The sequence below is a fragment of the Microtus pennsylvanicus genome, chromosome 1 (genome assembly GCF_037038515.1).
Source record: "Microtus pennsylvanicus isolate mMicPen1 chromosome 1, mMicPen1.hap1, whole genome shotgun sequence".
NCBI classification, from domain to species: Eukaryota; Metazoa; Chordata; class Mammalia; order Rodentia; family Cricetidae; genus Microtus; species Microtus pennsylvanicus.
In genome coordinates this window covers 88,017,752-88,031,691 of record NC_134579.1, presented here as the reverse complement: position 1 = coordinate 88,031,691, position 13,940 = coordinate 88,017,752, and the positions used below count along the sequence as shown (strand labels likewise).

Below are 13,940 nucleotides of genomic sequence, written 5' to 3'. Positions count from 1 at the left end.
CATGTGTCCCAGTTGTCCTTGGAGCACTTGGGAGTGGTGGCTCAAGGCACTCTGTCAGAGCACTTTCAGGCCACCCAGGGCCAACTTGCTGCCAGCCAGTGGGCAGAGAAATAGCACAGCCACACTGTCTCATGAGATCCTACGGGGGTCTCTCTCATTTTAAGGTATTTTTATATATGTTACCAATTCACTGATTTTTACTTATTTATGGTATGTGCAAAAACAACCCCCCCCCAACACACACACACAAAACCCTTGAGCCTGCCCCCTTGGGGTTGTCTGGCTTCTTCCTGAGCACACAGGCTTCACGGTCTGAGGGTTTCAGAGTTGGTTGGAAGAACATCAAACATTTACTTAGCTATTCTATCACTGGCAGTACAAGTGAGGGAAATGGGCACCAGGAAGCACAGAGGTCTGAGCCTACTGGGTGAGGAGAATATTTCATTCGCCAGACGCCTCCTGTCTGCCACCACGGCCATTGTCATCTTATAGCACGGGCGGGCACACAGCCTTCTGGGAGGTGTGACTAACTCCAGTATCCACGCCCTGCTTCCTCTGAGGTAAAAGCAGCAGGGACATCTGCAGTCACCTCCTGGATGCCCTCATTTTCTCCTTCTGCACCCCAACCTGCAAATCAGTGCAGACACCACAGGAAAAAGAAATCACTCTCTGCCATTCCACTGTGGGACTGTAGGTATTTGATTGACACACACGGGGTGGGGGCAACTCGCTCAACATAACATTGCAGTTTTCTCCACTAAGCAGAGTGAGAGAGAAAGAAAGAGGTGGGGAGGAAGAGAGAGGGGGGAATTCATCCAAAATGGACTGAAGGGATTGTGGGAAGACTCACTAGGCTATCGGCCAAATTTTCCCAGGTATACATCACTGTAGGCCAAGCTGAGGTCATAAATGTCCAGAGAAAACCCACTTTCTTGTGATTGGAACAAGGAGGTGACTCCAATCCTCTTAACTCTCACATGCCTGAAACATGACTGCCTGACAACTTGGCTGCCTGAGAACATGAGAAGAACATGGCTGTTGGCTTGCATTCCCTTTTAAGGAAACACTTTTCAAAGCCACATCTTATCTTTTAAATTCTGAACCACACCCTGTAGGCTGTTTGGGTCTCATGAGTTACCTGGAAGAGGCTTCTGGGAAAACACAAAGGTTTGAGAAGTCAAGGGAGCCTTGCTTGTGCTGGGGATTTTTGAGGCAGGGTCTCACTATGTAGGCCAGCCTGGCCTTGAAACTCATGATCTTTTTGCCTCAGCCTTGCCTGTATTGGGATTATAGTACACGCCTCTGCACCTGGCTTTAGAGAATTCTTCTGATGAACAGGAGAGCTGGACATGGCCCCAGAAGGCTGGAGGATGGTGTGCCCTGGCTACTCCTCAAGACTGTGGGAAGTCTACGTGAGATTCTACGGAGAAAGCACCAAGTATTTTAGCCTCTCTTGTAGCACTGAAGAGTCCCTGGTCTCTCTCATCCAGTTCCCTGCTTTGGCATTGACCTAACGAGGTCCTGAGATAATGAAGGGAAGAGATGGTGACCTTGCCCTTTGGCCAAGCCCACACTTCCTTCTTGATCTTCCCCAAAGACCAGCCCAGGGCTCCACAGGACCTCATTGTGTGGGTGGGGAGGGGAGGCCGCCTGCCAGTTCAGGAAAGGTGGCGCCATCTCAGGGAGGCCCAAGTCCTTGTCAGCAGCTCACCCACCCAAACTGCGAGTGTCATCACATTCCTGCCGAGGCCTCAGAGTGCTAAACCGGCACAGAAACAGGAAATGGTACCCAGAGGCTTCGAGCTCGCCCACTGCCCTGACAAGCCTCTGGCCAAGAAGACGCTTGTTCTCTGGTCAAGAGCTCTGCCAGCTGCCTGGCCTAGTTCTAAAGGATTCTAAAGAGGCCTGGCTACCCCACATTCCCTTTCTTTATCAATTTATTCATATGGTTTTGGGAGCAGGTTTCCAAGTAGCTCAGACCAGCCTTGATCTTTATATGATATTTATATTTATATGATATCTTTATAGAATCGAAAATGACCTTCAATTCCAGAAGCTGCTGCTTCCACTTCCGGAATGCGGAGACTGCAGGCCGAGTACATACAGCGTTGGGGGTAGACCCAGGACCTTGTAGGCGTGCTCGGTGAGCACTACAGAGGTAACTGAGCCTTGGGGAACACATCCCAAGCCCCAGTCACACAGCTGCCTGTGGAGCACAGTACAAACCAAGCCCCTTCCCCCTCCCTCATGACTGTGGATGGAAGCCTGGGCTCCAAAGGCCCCTGCCTTGACCTGAGGTGGGAAGGGAGGCCTTGCATTTGTTCCTAGGTTCTATTCGGTCTGTCTAGGTTTCTGACTTCAGTTTCCAGTTAAAGTCCTTTAAGGACCAGTCAGTGGGTGGGAGAGAACTTAGGGGCAGATCCAGAGCCCATCCAGTTCAGGAAGTCACTCCCTGCACAGCAGAGCCCAGTAGGAGTGGAGCTGGAAGTAAACCTGTGACCTTGCCCCACCACCCAGGGTCCCCACCCCTACCCCCATGAGAACTCGGTGAGAGAAGGAAGAATCCAGGAACTCACATCTCAGGCGTTGCGTACTCTGGTGCCCTCATCCTCATGCCTTCCTTCAGGCGGCTGCAGAAGTCTTCATCCATTTGCACCCCTGGGTATGGAGAACCCCCTGCAGGGGACAGTGTGGAGAAAGACATGCGTGATAAGGTTTCTGGTACTAAAGACCATGCCGGGGAGGTCATGGTGGCACGCACTTTTAATATTAGCACGTGGGAGACAGAGGCAGATGGATCTCTGGGAGTTTAACAGCAGCCTGGACTATAAGTGAGGGCCTGTATCAAACAAACAGACCTACCCAAAAGACCACGAGGGGCAACTGAGAGTTTCTCTCATTCCTTCCAAGTGATGTTTTGGAGGGAGGTTGAGGCAGGAGGATTGTTAGTTTGAGGCCAGTTTGAGCTATCTGATAAATATTTAGTGATGTTTTAGTGATAGATTTCCAGTGGCCGGGGCGAACACAGGGAGGTGTTTGCAGGTTCTTCTTGAGGGCACATCCTTGGCTGAGTCGTAGCCATCCTTGTGGTCACACCTGCCTATTTGGTTAGGGAAGGGGTGATCGGAAGCATCCCTGCCCTGGTACCACACACAGCTGTAAAGACATCTAATCCTGTCGGACGATGGTGGCGCACGCCTTTAATCCCAGCACTCGGGAGGCAGAGGCAGGCGGATCTCTGTGAGTTCGAGGCCAGCCTGGTCTACAAGAGCTAGTTCCAGGACAGGCTCCAAAGCCACAGAGAAACCCTGTCTTGAAAAACCAAAAAAACCAAACCAAAACAAAACAAAACAAAAAACAACAACAACAACAAAAAAAAGACATCTAATCCTTACGCACTTGTGGTCTGGGTTAATAACTTGTTTTTTGAAAACCAGTGGACTTAGGTTAGGCTACTGATGGACCACTCCAACTTCCCAGAAAATGGCCTTCATCCTGAGGCTTTGGGAATGAGGGATTATGACGAGTCTAAAGGATAGAGAGCCTTGGGTCCCAGGGCGAGATTGACGTGGATGGAGGGTGGACAGGGACTGCCTCTAGTCCAAGTCTGCAGAGCTGAAAGTACCAGGGGCACTAGGCTGTCTTTGCTAGCCTGTATCAAACAGCACCTGTAGCCAGTCCTCTGTGGTTAGCCTGGGCTAGGTAGAGTGGGCAAGACATTGCAGGATGCTCTGCTCGGCCCTGCAGCCAAGGCTACTCCAGCGTGTGTTTGTCTGCACTTTCTAGTGATCGCTGCTGGTAGGGAGCAGCTGGGAGACACACAAGGCTTGGCACAGTGTCACTGCAAGGCCATTGTGGTCACCGGCTGCTTTCAAAAACTGGAAGCAACAGGTGCCTGTCCTGGAAAGCAGGGAATGGTTTTGACAGTGACAGGACCTAGGGGTACCACTGTGTGCATTTTATCTGCTGTGAAAGACTTTCCCCCAAAGCCTGAAGATTCTTGGCTAATTCTCTTACTTGGGAGATCATAGCATCTCTGTGCACATATGTAGGAATGAAGCATTGAAGGTTTTTAGAAACCCAGAGTAGATGGGCTGGGGCATTGGCTGCTCTTGGAGAGGACCTGGAGTCAATTTCCAGCCCCATGTCTGATGGAGGAAGGTCATTGGTTAAAAAATAAAGAAACTGCTTGGCCCTCATAGGTTAGAACATAGGTGGATGGAGTAAACAGAACAGAATGCTAGGAGGAAGAGGAAGTGAGGCAAGACAACACAGACAGACGCCAAGCTCTCCGCTCCAGGGCAGACACGATGAAGCTCTGACCCAGGATCGACATAGGCTAGAATCTTCCTGGTAAGCACACCTTGGTGCTACACAGATTATTAGAAATGGGTTAAGAGGCTGAAACTAATGTAATGAGCCAGGCAGTGTTTAAAAGAATACAATTTATGTGTTGTTATTTCGGGTAAAGCTAGCCGGTGGCGGGAGCTGGGTGGCGGAATGCAACCCGCAGCTCCTTCAACACAAGTCCATCCAGTTCCAGAGGATTTGATGCCCTCTCCTGGCCTCCTCAGGCACTGCATGCACATGGTACACACAGATAACGCGTAGGTACAACACACACACACACACACACACACACACACACAAAGAAACCCATAGTGGATAGTTCTAAATAAACCTAGCTAGAGAAAACCCTAACCAAAACTTTTTATTGCTCATCTGCATAAACCACTGTGCAAAGCCACGCCAGGTATTAGATCAAAGCCAGCTGCCTCTAACAACACCGTCTACTGGTCCAGCTGTGTACATCAGGGCCTTTCCTGAGAAGGAGTTCTGAGGGAGAGGAAAGAGGTGAAGACACGGGAGCTGGTATTGGAGAAGGAGCAAAGGACAGACACACAGCTCTGTCTTTAGACTGTCTGCTGCCTGACTTCGTTGGTAATAGTCTAAACACTTTGTGTAGCAGCAGGAATGTGGGCATCGTCTGCTGTCATCTACATACAGGTGGCTCCACCTGGGTTTGCAAGCCCTCAAGTGCAGCCCTCAAGGTCAGGTGGGGGTGTCCACAGGATGCCCCTTCCTCCTCCACACTTACCTAAGGAGAAGATTTCCCATAGCAACACTCCATAGGACCACACGTCGCTCTTGGTGCTGTAGATCTTGTCAAAGATGGATTCAGGAGCCATCCATTTCAGGGGAAGTCGAGTCTGGAAGAGGGCAAGGGGTCTTGAGCTTGAGAACAAAGCAATGTCCACACCCGGGGCCCAGGGCTCCCCTTCCACTTAACACTTATGCAGAACCGGAGCACCTGTGGTTTCCTGCACCATAGAGACCCCAGAGCATGTGGCAAAGGCTACCCCATCTCTGGGGACCAGGCACGGCAGGTGGACTTCTCTGGTGCACCCAGCAGGTCCTTGTTCCATGGATCTTAAAGAAGCTGTGTTCTCATGACCCCCTCCCCACTTTCATAGAGAAATGAAGGACTTGGTAAAGTGATCGGAATTAGGAAACAACCTGAAAATTGATAGCAATTCCTATGATTTTCTTTTTTCCTAAGAAGGGAGGTTTTGAAAGACATCCCTATGTAAAAAGATGGGATGTTAAGTCTTGAACCGGGGGGCTAGGTGTGACTCAGGAGTGGAAAATGTGCTTGATACATCTAAGGTCCCGGATTCAGTCTTCACTCTCCCCCACATCCCTTGGAAAGAAGACAGATAATTTTGTATTGAAGTGTTTTCCATTTAGGAAAATATACAGCTGGATTTCAACCATGCAGACCAGCCCTCCTCTTTCAGACAGCAGGAGCCACGGTGAGCTGGCTGGGAGCTGGGGTAGTGGGGGCTAGTAAGATGTACGGGACAGCAGAGAGACAAAGATTGACACTGAGAGCCGGGCGATGGTGGCGCACGCCTTTAATCCCAGCACTCGTGAGGCAGAGGCAGGCGGATCTCTGTGAGTTCGAGACCAGCCTGGTCTACAGAGCTAGTTCCAGGACAGGCTCCAAAGACACAGAGAAACCCTGTCTCGAAAAAAAAAAAAACCCAAAGATTGACACTGAGTCGGGGACACCGATGAGGGTCAAACTGAAACACAGACAGAAACCGTCTTTGCAGGACAGCGTTCCACCAGAAGCCAGACTGTCTCCCTCTTAGACAAAAAGTGACTGAGGAGCTGGAGAGATGGCTCGGCAGTTAAGAGCACTGGCTGCTTGTCCTGAGGACCTGGGTTCAATTCCCAGCACCCATACAGTGACTCACAACCATCTGAAGCTCCAGGCCCAGGGGATCTGACACCATATCTGGTCTCCATAGGCACTGCATGAATGAGGTGCACAGACATACAGACAGGTAAACCACCCGTACTTATAGACTAAAATTAAAATAAACAACAAAAAAGAGTGACCAAGAAGGGGTTCTGCAAGTGTGATGGGGGGCACATAACATGATCCAGAAACTTGGTGACAATTCAGATTCCAGGCAGTCTCCCTTCACCCCTGCCTACCCCTACCACCCTGCCTACCCCTAACCTTTCTGCAGCAAGGGATGGGGGGGAGGAGGGGGTGGAGGGCAACAAGCGGCGGCTCAGAACGGCTCCCAGGGATGTGTTCCTACGGTCTGCGAGCCTATGCTGCAGAGCAATCCAGAGCCCAGACATACGCTGAAGCCCTCCTGGCAGAGGCCAGACAAGAGAGGACACCAGAGGTCACCCAGTAAGTGACAAATAACATTATGTTCAAAAACAAACGGGGAAGAGAGGCCAGCATGAGCCAGAAGGGAGATGGGTCCCACGAAAGGCATCCCTGGGGGTAAGCGGCTTCCTCCCTTCAAGATAGGGTGTACCCTCCCCCCCCCCACTACTTTTTCCGGAGGTACAGGCACCTGCTGAATCAATCATTTGGGTTTATCTGAGGGGAAGAGGTCACACTGTTCTTTCCAGTGTGACAGGGAACTCCCCTAGGGGTGGCAGGCAAGAGCTGATGTGGTCTCTGCAGGACCCAGCTTGCCGCTCAGGCTAAGAAGCCTCATGCAGTCCTGCTCTAAGGCCAGGTCCCCAGCCAGGGCTCCAAGACAGACAAGAGATGCCACCACGAGGACTGTCTGGCATAGAGCTCTTCTGGACCACCTGTCCTCATAGGACCACATGAGAATTTGGGGGGTGACTGCCTGGGAAGTATACATCTTACAAGGGCTTCAGTCTACGGTCTAAAGACGACAGGGTAGAAACAAATCCAATGTACACCCGGCTGACTTACATCGCCTTTCCTCACATAGTCGGGGTTCTTATAAATATCCCGGGCCAGGCCAAAATCGCAAATCTTCACCACATTGTTCTCAGATAAAAGGATGTTTCGTGCTGCCAGGTCTCGATGAATGCACTATAATAAAACAGTTATGTAATGAACCCATTTCCTTAATCCAACTGCTTCGTTTCCTGTATCCACTCTGGGTCATAATTCTTAAAAAAAAAAAAAAAAAGTGTGTGTGTGTGTGTGTGTGTGTGTGTGTGTGTGTGTGTGTTGTGTACTCGTGTAAGCATGCGAGCAGAGGACAACTATGTCCATGCTCTCCTCCCACCGTGTGAGTTCCCAGGACTGAATTTAGGTCAGCCAGCTTGGCAGCAAGGGCTTTCACCTGCTGAACCATCTCTCTAGCCCCAGGATCGCCAGCCTCGATTCTCAGCTCCATCTCATGTGTGGGAAAGGAAGAAACTCCCAGCACACACCCAGTTACCATAAACACCATGCGCTTCTGCTCGGGTCCAGGAGGCCCTGAAGATGAGTCGGCCAGGGCCAGGCTCCCGTTCTGTGGGGAGTGTACCGGCCAACCCCACTGGCAGTCTGTTACTCCAGTGAGATTTCCCCACTATCCGTTAGAGCAGGTCTTTGGGAGCTTCAGATTGATTTGTTGTGTTTGCACTGCTGGTGTCTTTAAGACAGAATCCTGAGCTGGTGTGTGCTCAGGAGACAGAGGCAGGAGGATCTCTGTGAGTTCGAGGCCAACCTGGTCTACAAAGTGAGTTCCAGGACAGCCAGGGCTATACAGAGAAATCTTGTCTCAAAAAACCAACTAACCAATCAACCAACCAAACAAAAATAGCATCCTGCCATGTAATCCTGCCACTCATGGGGAACTCACCCAGGCTGGCGTGTAACCAGGGATCCTCCTGCTTAGCCTCCCGTGTGCTGGGATAGCCACAGCTTGGCTTGCGCTGAGTGTTTTTGGAAAGCCCCACATGGGTATACTGAAACCGTGTCTTTGTGAACCCTGGGCAGTTTGGAAAGGTGACCAAGGGCTCTGTGGAAGGCAGCACTGGGTTTGTGTCATCTAAACACCCAGGAAGATTTCTACTCTTACATTAAATCCGACCCACTGCGGCCTGGGGCCCAACATCTGGTAACTTTTCATATCAGAGCTAATCAAGGCCATTGTGGTGCTGTCTACCACTCCGTTAGGAACATAAATATAAACAAATACTAGAAAAATAGCTTTACAGCAGAGGTGTGTGTTCAGGCCTCACAAAGACAAAACAAAGAATGAATTCTCAAAGCTTTTACCATAAAGTTTTGAAATATTTAACCTGATTTAAACATTACCCAACATAGACATGTATTGAAACTTGACATCACTAACACATATTAATTAACACGTTATTTGTATGTTTTTATGCATCAGTTAAATCAAAATAAAAGTAGGGAAAGGAGAGAGGTAAATGTGTGTTTTCTCTTTCAGGCAAGGTTTAAGTTTAATAACATAAATAAAAATAAAAATTTAAATGTAAAGCAGGAACTTCTGAAAAACTCAAAACCTCTCTTTATCTCCAATTGAGGAAGTTAAGGAAAGCAGAAAACCTGTCAAGAGATGAGCTGACCTTTCTGGAGGAGAGAAACTCCATGCCTTTGGCCACTTGGAAACTGTAGGAAATCAGGTCTTCCATGGTGAGGGGCTGCTTGGAGATCTCACTGTAATCTAGCAAGCATTAGAATCTTGTCAAGACATTCACAACTGCACCAAATCCCAGTTTATTGTGACAATATCCACAAAACAGAAAACAAACCAACAAGGGCACCAGAGTTCACTGGCAAGAGAATTTTAGTCTTAACATGAACCTCAGAGATTTGTCCAGGCTGTGAAGGTGGGGGGGGGGGTGAAGGGTCGGGGCTGGGGGGGGGGGTGGGAACAGGTGGCCTAGTAAAACAGAAAGTTCCAAGCAGAGAGAAGGGAAGAGTTCTTGTCATAATTATCAACACTGTAAATAATTTTTATTCAAATCTTGTCTCCCTAAGACATTACCCTCACTCCCAGGATCTTTATTAGGGTGATAAAATATGACAAAAATGCATGAGATGCCCAGTATGCATAAAAATAGCGCAGACTGGAGGCCAGGAAGGCATGAACACCTACCCTCGTCTTCTTCAGCATCGCTTACGCTTTTGTCTTCCTGGAAGCCCGAGCTGGCGACACTCTCGCTGCTGTTGACACTGTCGAGTCTAGGTTTCTGGTCCTGCTCCAGGCCTGGCTCCAGGCTTTCTTTCTTGGGCTCCATATGCAAGGCTGCATCCTTAGAACACACAAGAAACACGGGAATGAGAGGTGGCCAACACGGATTACAGGTATCACAGCACAGGGGGGAGGCACTGGGCACTGAGGATTTCCCAGGTTGGAGAATCTCTGGGACCCTTCCTTGGGCACCTCAAGAACACCTTAAGTTAACCGAAAGCGATTCCTAGCAGCTGCTAAATACTGAGCACTTTGGGTGACTATCATATACTTCTTCAATTTCCCCAAGAGTTTATGCTGTGAAGCAATCGTGTAGGTGTGTTCTTTAAATTTTATTTTTAATTTTTATTAATGTGTATGTGAACATACCACAGAAGCTAGACAATGTCATTGGGGTCATAGAAGGTTGTGAGCCATTCAATACAGGTGCTGGGAACCGAACTTGGGTTCTCTGCAAGAGCAGCGAGTGCGCTTAACTGTTTAATTGTCTTTCCGCTCTTTTTTTCTTGTTTTGAGGGGAGATATTCAAGACAGGGTTTCTCTGTGTAGCCCTGGCTATCCTGAAACTCTGTAGACCAGGCTGGCCTCAAACTCAGAGATCTGCCTGCCTCTGCCTCCCAAGGGCTGGGATTAAAAGCATGTGTCACCACTGCCTGGCCCTCTCTCCCACCCTTACAAAATAACTTGTCCTCAAGCAGGTTCTGAAGAGTTACGTCATCATAGCCACACCTAGAAAAGCCTGATATGAAGCTTGGCAAACTCCCAAGTCTCTGTTCTCCACTTCTTTTCCTTTCTTTTTAAAGATTTATTTATTTATAATATATACAGTGTTCTGCCTGCATGTATGCCTGCAGGCCAGAAGAGGGCACCAGATCTCATTACAGATGGTTGTGAGCCACCATGTGGTTGCTGAGAATTGAACTCAGAACCTCTGGAAGAGCCATCAGTGCTTTTAACCCTGAGCCATCTCTCCAGCCTTTCCCTGCTTTTCATAGCACACGGCGTCTTGTTCGAAAGGCAACAGAGACCTTTGAGACTCGGCAATGTGGAAAGGCTTGCTCTGTGAGCCCCTTGGAGGCTCGGGTTGCCAGGTCCTCCGATTTCTTGGGGAAGAGGGGAGGAGATGCATTTTCCCCTGGGTTTCCCTTCCATTCGAGATGAGGATGCTACACCAGTCCATCTCAAGGCGAAGAGCCAAGGCCACTCACTCTGGACATCAGGGTCTTGGTGCTTTTCTCCCGCCTTCTCTAGAAACGACTCTTCTTGCTTGTCTATTAATCATGACATCTTGAGCAAATCCCCTTATTGTTCTGAGTTTCATTTTCCTCATCTAAAAGGCACTGTCTTACATTTTGTGACGCTCAGGAAAGGACTTACATATTCTAGTGTTTTGCCTTCGATGATGTATCTACCCTTGACAGTAGAAACCCAATGCTGTCCAGTGGCTCTCAGGACTGGACTGTGTACCCATGTGTGCAGCCTAGGTTCTGCTAGATGACAATGTCTAGACAGGCTGGGAAGGAATGAGATCCAGGGGCACAGCAGCGCTAGGATCAACCAGCCTGCCCGTCCTGCCCTGAGTTCTCTAGAAATGTCCGAGTAGTAGAAGTGGTCCGTCCATCAGAGGGCGCAGGGGAGCAGGCAGAAACCCGGAGGAAGGGCTTCAGCACTGGGATAGAAGTGAGGTATGGCAGTTCCCACACAAGGAAAAGAGACCATCCTGGGAACACACCCACCCAAGCGTTCCCTCCTGTCAGGTCCCTGGAGGGAGTTTTGCTGTCTGGGATTTCAGGACTGGAGGGAATTCACCCAGCTCAGGGCAGGTAAAAAGCAACAAAAAAAACCAACAAAGCCAAATCGTCCAAGAGAAGGTCTTTTTTTTTTCTCTCCGTGAGGCCGTCAGCCTTGCTCAGATGAAGACTGGAAGTTTATTTTCTGGAAACTTACTGCCTCCTCCCTCACACCTCCCAGAAGCCAAACCGTGGAAGCTGTCCTCAAGTCACCTTAGCCTTCCTCTGACCCCTAATCAATGGGATAGTCAGTTGACTTAGCGGACTTCTGGGATTCTGGCAGAATAGTGGATTTATTACAAAGCACACGGAAGAATCTTGATGAATCTGGGAACTAATACAACCTGCTCTCAGTTTTGTCTTTTGGGCTCCTTCTCTCTCTCTCTCCCCTTAGACTCCAAATGTGACAGGTAGTCATGAGTTTTCCACAAAACACAGCCCCACCAAGTACCATGGGGAGGCAAATCATTAAATATAGCCCCGAAAGGAAGCGAGCTCTTCCAAACAAAGGACGCGCAAACCCAAACGTTCCATCCTGCCAAGTCCCTGGGGTGTTCTGAGGGCTAAGCGCTTCCTGAACCCAGTCTAGGACATCAAGACTGACAGGAACCTGTGCGGCTGTCAGCTCGGAGCACCACTGCGCCCCTTATTTAGTGGGGCTCACGGGAAAAGTTCTAAAGCGAGGAGTGAATCGAGATAGGTCTGTGTCCTATCTTCATCCTGTGGTTACTACGACCTTAAGTCAATTTCTTTATTATATGAGTATGTGTGTGTGTGTGTGTGTGTGTGTGTGTGTGTGTGGAAGCCAGAGGACAGTTTGTTGAGGACGGTTCCCTCCTTCCATCATGTGGGTTCCAGAGATCAAGCTCGGGTTATCAGGCTTGGCAGCAAGCATCTTTACCTGAAGCTGAGCCACCTTGCCAGCCATTACTGACTTCTTGACTGCTCTGGCTACATATATAGTCTCAGAGCACCAAGCAGCTTTAAGATTCCAATTACTGGAGAGTCTGGTTAAAAATGAGAAAATATTTATAGTTGGGAGGCAGAGGCAGACAGATCTCTATGAGTTCCAGGACAGCCTGGTCTACACAGGGAGTCTCTGGACAGTCAGGAATACATAGTGAGACCCTGTCTCAAAAAAAAAAAAAAAAAAAGGCCGGGTGGTGGTGGCGCACGCCTTTAATCCCAGCACTCGGGAGGCAGAGACAGGCAGATCTCTGTGAATTCGAGACCAGCCTGGTCTACAAGAGCTAGTTCCAGGACAGGCTCCAAAACCACAGAGAAACCCTGTCTCGAAAAACCAATAAATAAATAAATAAATGAATAAATAAAATAAAAAAAAATGGAGGAGGTATATAATATATTCTCCATGGTCTTGTGGGACATCTTCGTCTTTGATAAAATCACAGTCTGGGATGAAAGAATGATCTGGCTGTCCAGTGCTTTGTTTTTGTTTGCTTGTGGGTTTTTTTTTGTGACAGGGTCTCTTTCTCTCTCCATATATATGTATACACTTACTTACTTAAATTATGTGTACATGTGTGTGTGTGTGTACGTGTGTGTGTGTTTGGATACGCGCATATGAGCACAGCTACCCTCCAGAGAGCAGAGATCACAGGTCCCCTGGAGCCAGAGTTACAGACAGTTCTGAGCTGTCTGATGTGGGTGCTGGGAACTGAACTCTGGAACCTTGGAAGCAGCAAGACCTCTTAACTGCTGAGCCATCTCTCCAGCCCTGGTCTCACTCTATTTTTCCAGGCTGATCTCAAACACCTGGCTCACATGGTCCTCCCATCTGGGCCCCCAGAGTAGCTAGGATTGCAGGCATGACCCACAACATGTACCCTGTGGTTCATCTAGGTATAAAGACTCTTCCTACATGGCAGAGGCAGGCATCTTCTTAGATGTCTGAAGGTTAACCCACCATGTAGATTAGTTATATTCAACTGAACTCTCTGTGTCTGCCTCTTTATCTCTGACTCTCTCTGTCTTTGTCTTTCTGACACAGGGGAGGGGATAGATCAGGACCTCACACACAATAGGTAAGCAAGCTACACCCCATCCTTCACCATCCCAGTGGATCAAAGATGACGAAAGGCGACAACTAATCACTTAAGGGAAGGGTTTCGTTTTCCCAACAATTCCATCCTGGGTTCTATTATTAGCACCACTTACTACACAAGGAACTGAAACGGAGAGAGATTGAGTAACTTGTTTAAGGCCTGGTTTCATGAGAGGAGATGCAGGATTTTAAACCTGGAAAGTCTGGTTCTGGAGCTGGAGAGTTTGCCTCCAGGGTGCTCCTCACTGCCTTGCCAGAGTTGGCTAACCCTGTCAGTCACTGTCTCCCAGACTTCTTCAGCCTGGAAAGGGGCACAGCAACGGTCCCACATAACTGCCACAATGTTGTATAAATTGTTTCTTCTTCAGAGTCAATGTTTCTTTAAAGACTTGTGTCCTCCAGTTTTGGCCCAGGTATTCTTGCTCCTTTATTTGGTTTTTATATATCTCTGTGTGTGTGTGTGGTTCTGGAGATCTAACCTGGGGCCTGCTACTAGCCAGGCCAGTTTCCTACCCAGCCCCTCTCACAGTTTTATTTAGTGGATCAGACTTATTGAGGAGCTGGGGAAATGACCCAGTAAGAACAGTT

At 48.9% G+C, this 13,940-nt stretch overlaps 1 protein-coding gene across 1 annotated transcript in view; it reads right to left on the bottom strand.

Annotated features, from left to right (window-relative positions):
• Flt1 (fms related receptor tyrosine kinase 1) overlaps positions 1-13,940 on the bottom strand; it is a 162,461-nt gene that overhangs the window by 13,089 nt on the left and 135,432 nt on the right. The window contains exons 21-25 of the mRNA XM_075972009.1: positions 9,405-9,561; positions 8,872-8,969; positions 7,256-7,378; positions 5,099-5,210; positions 2,577-2,676 (exon numbers count right to left, since the gene is read on the bottom strand). Of these exons, the coding sequence (XP_075828124.1) occupies positions 2,577-2,676; positions 5,099-5,210; positions 7,256-7,378; positions 8,872-8,969; positions 9,405-9,561 (590 nt within the window). The remainder of the gene's footprint in view (positions 1-2,576; positions 2,677-5,098; positions 5,211-7,255; positions 7,379-8,871; positions 8,970-9,404; positions 9,562-13,940) is intronic.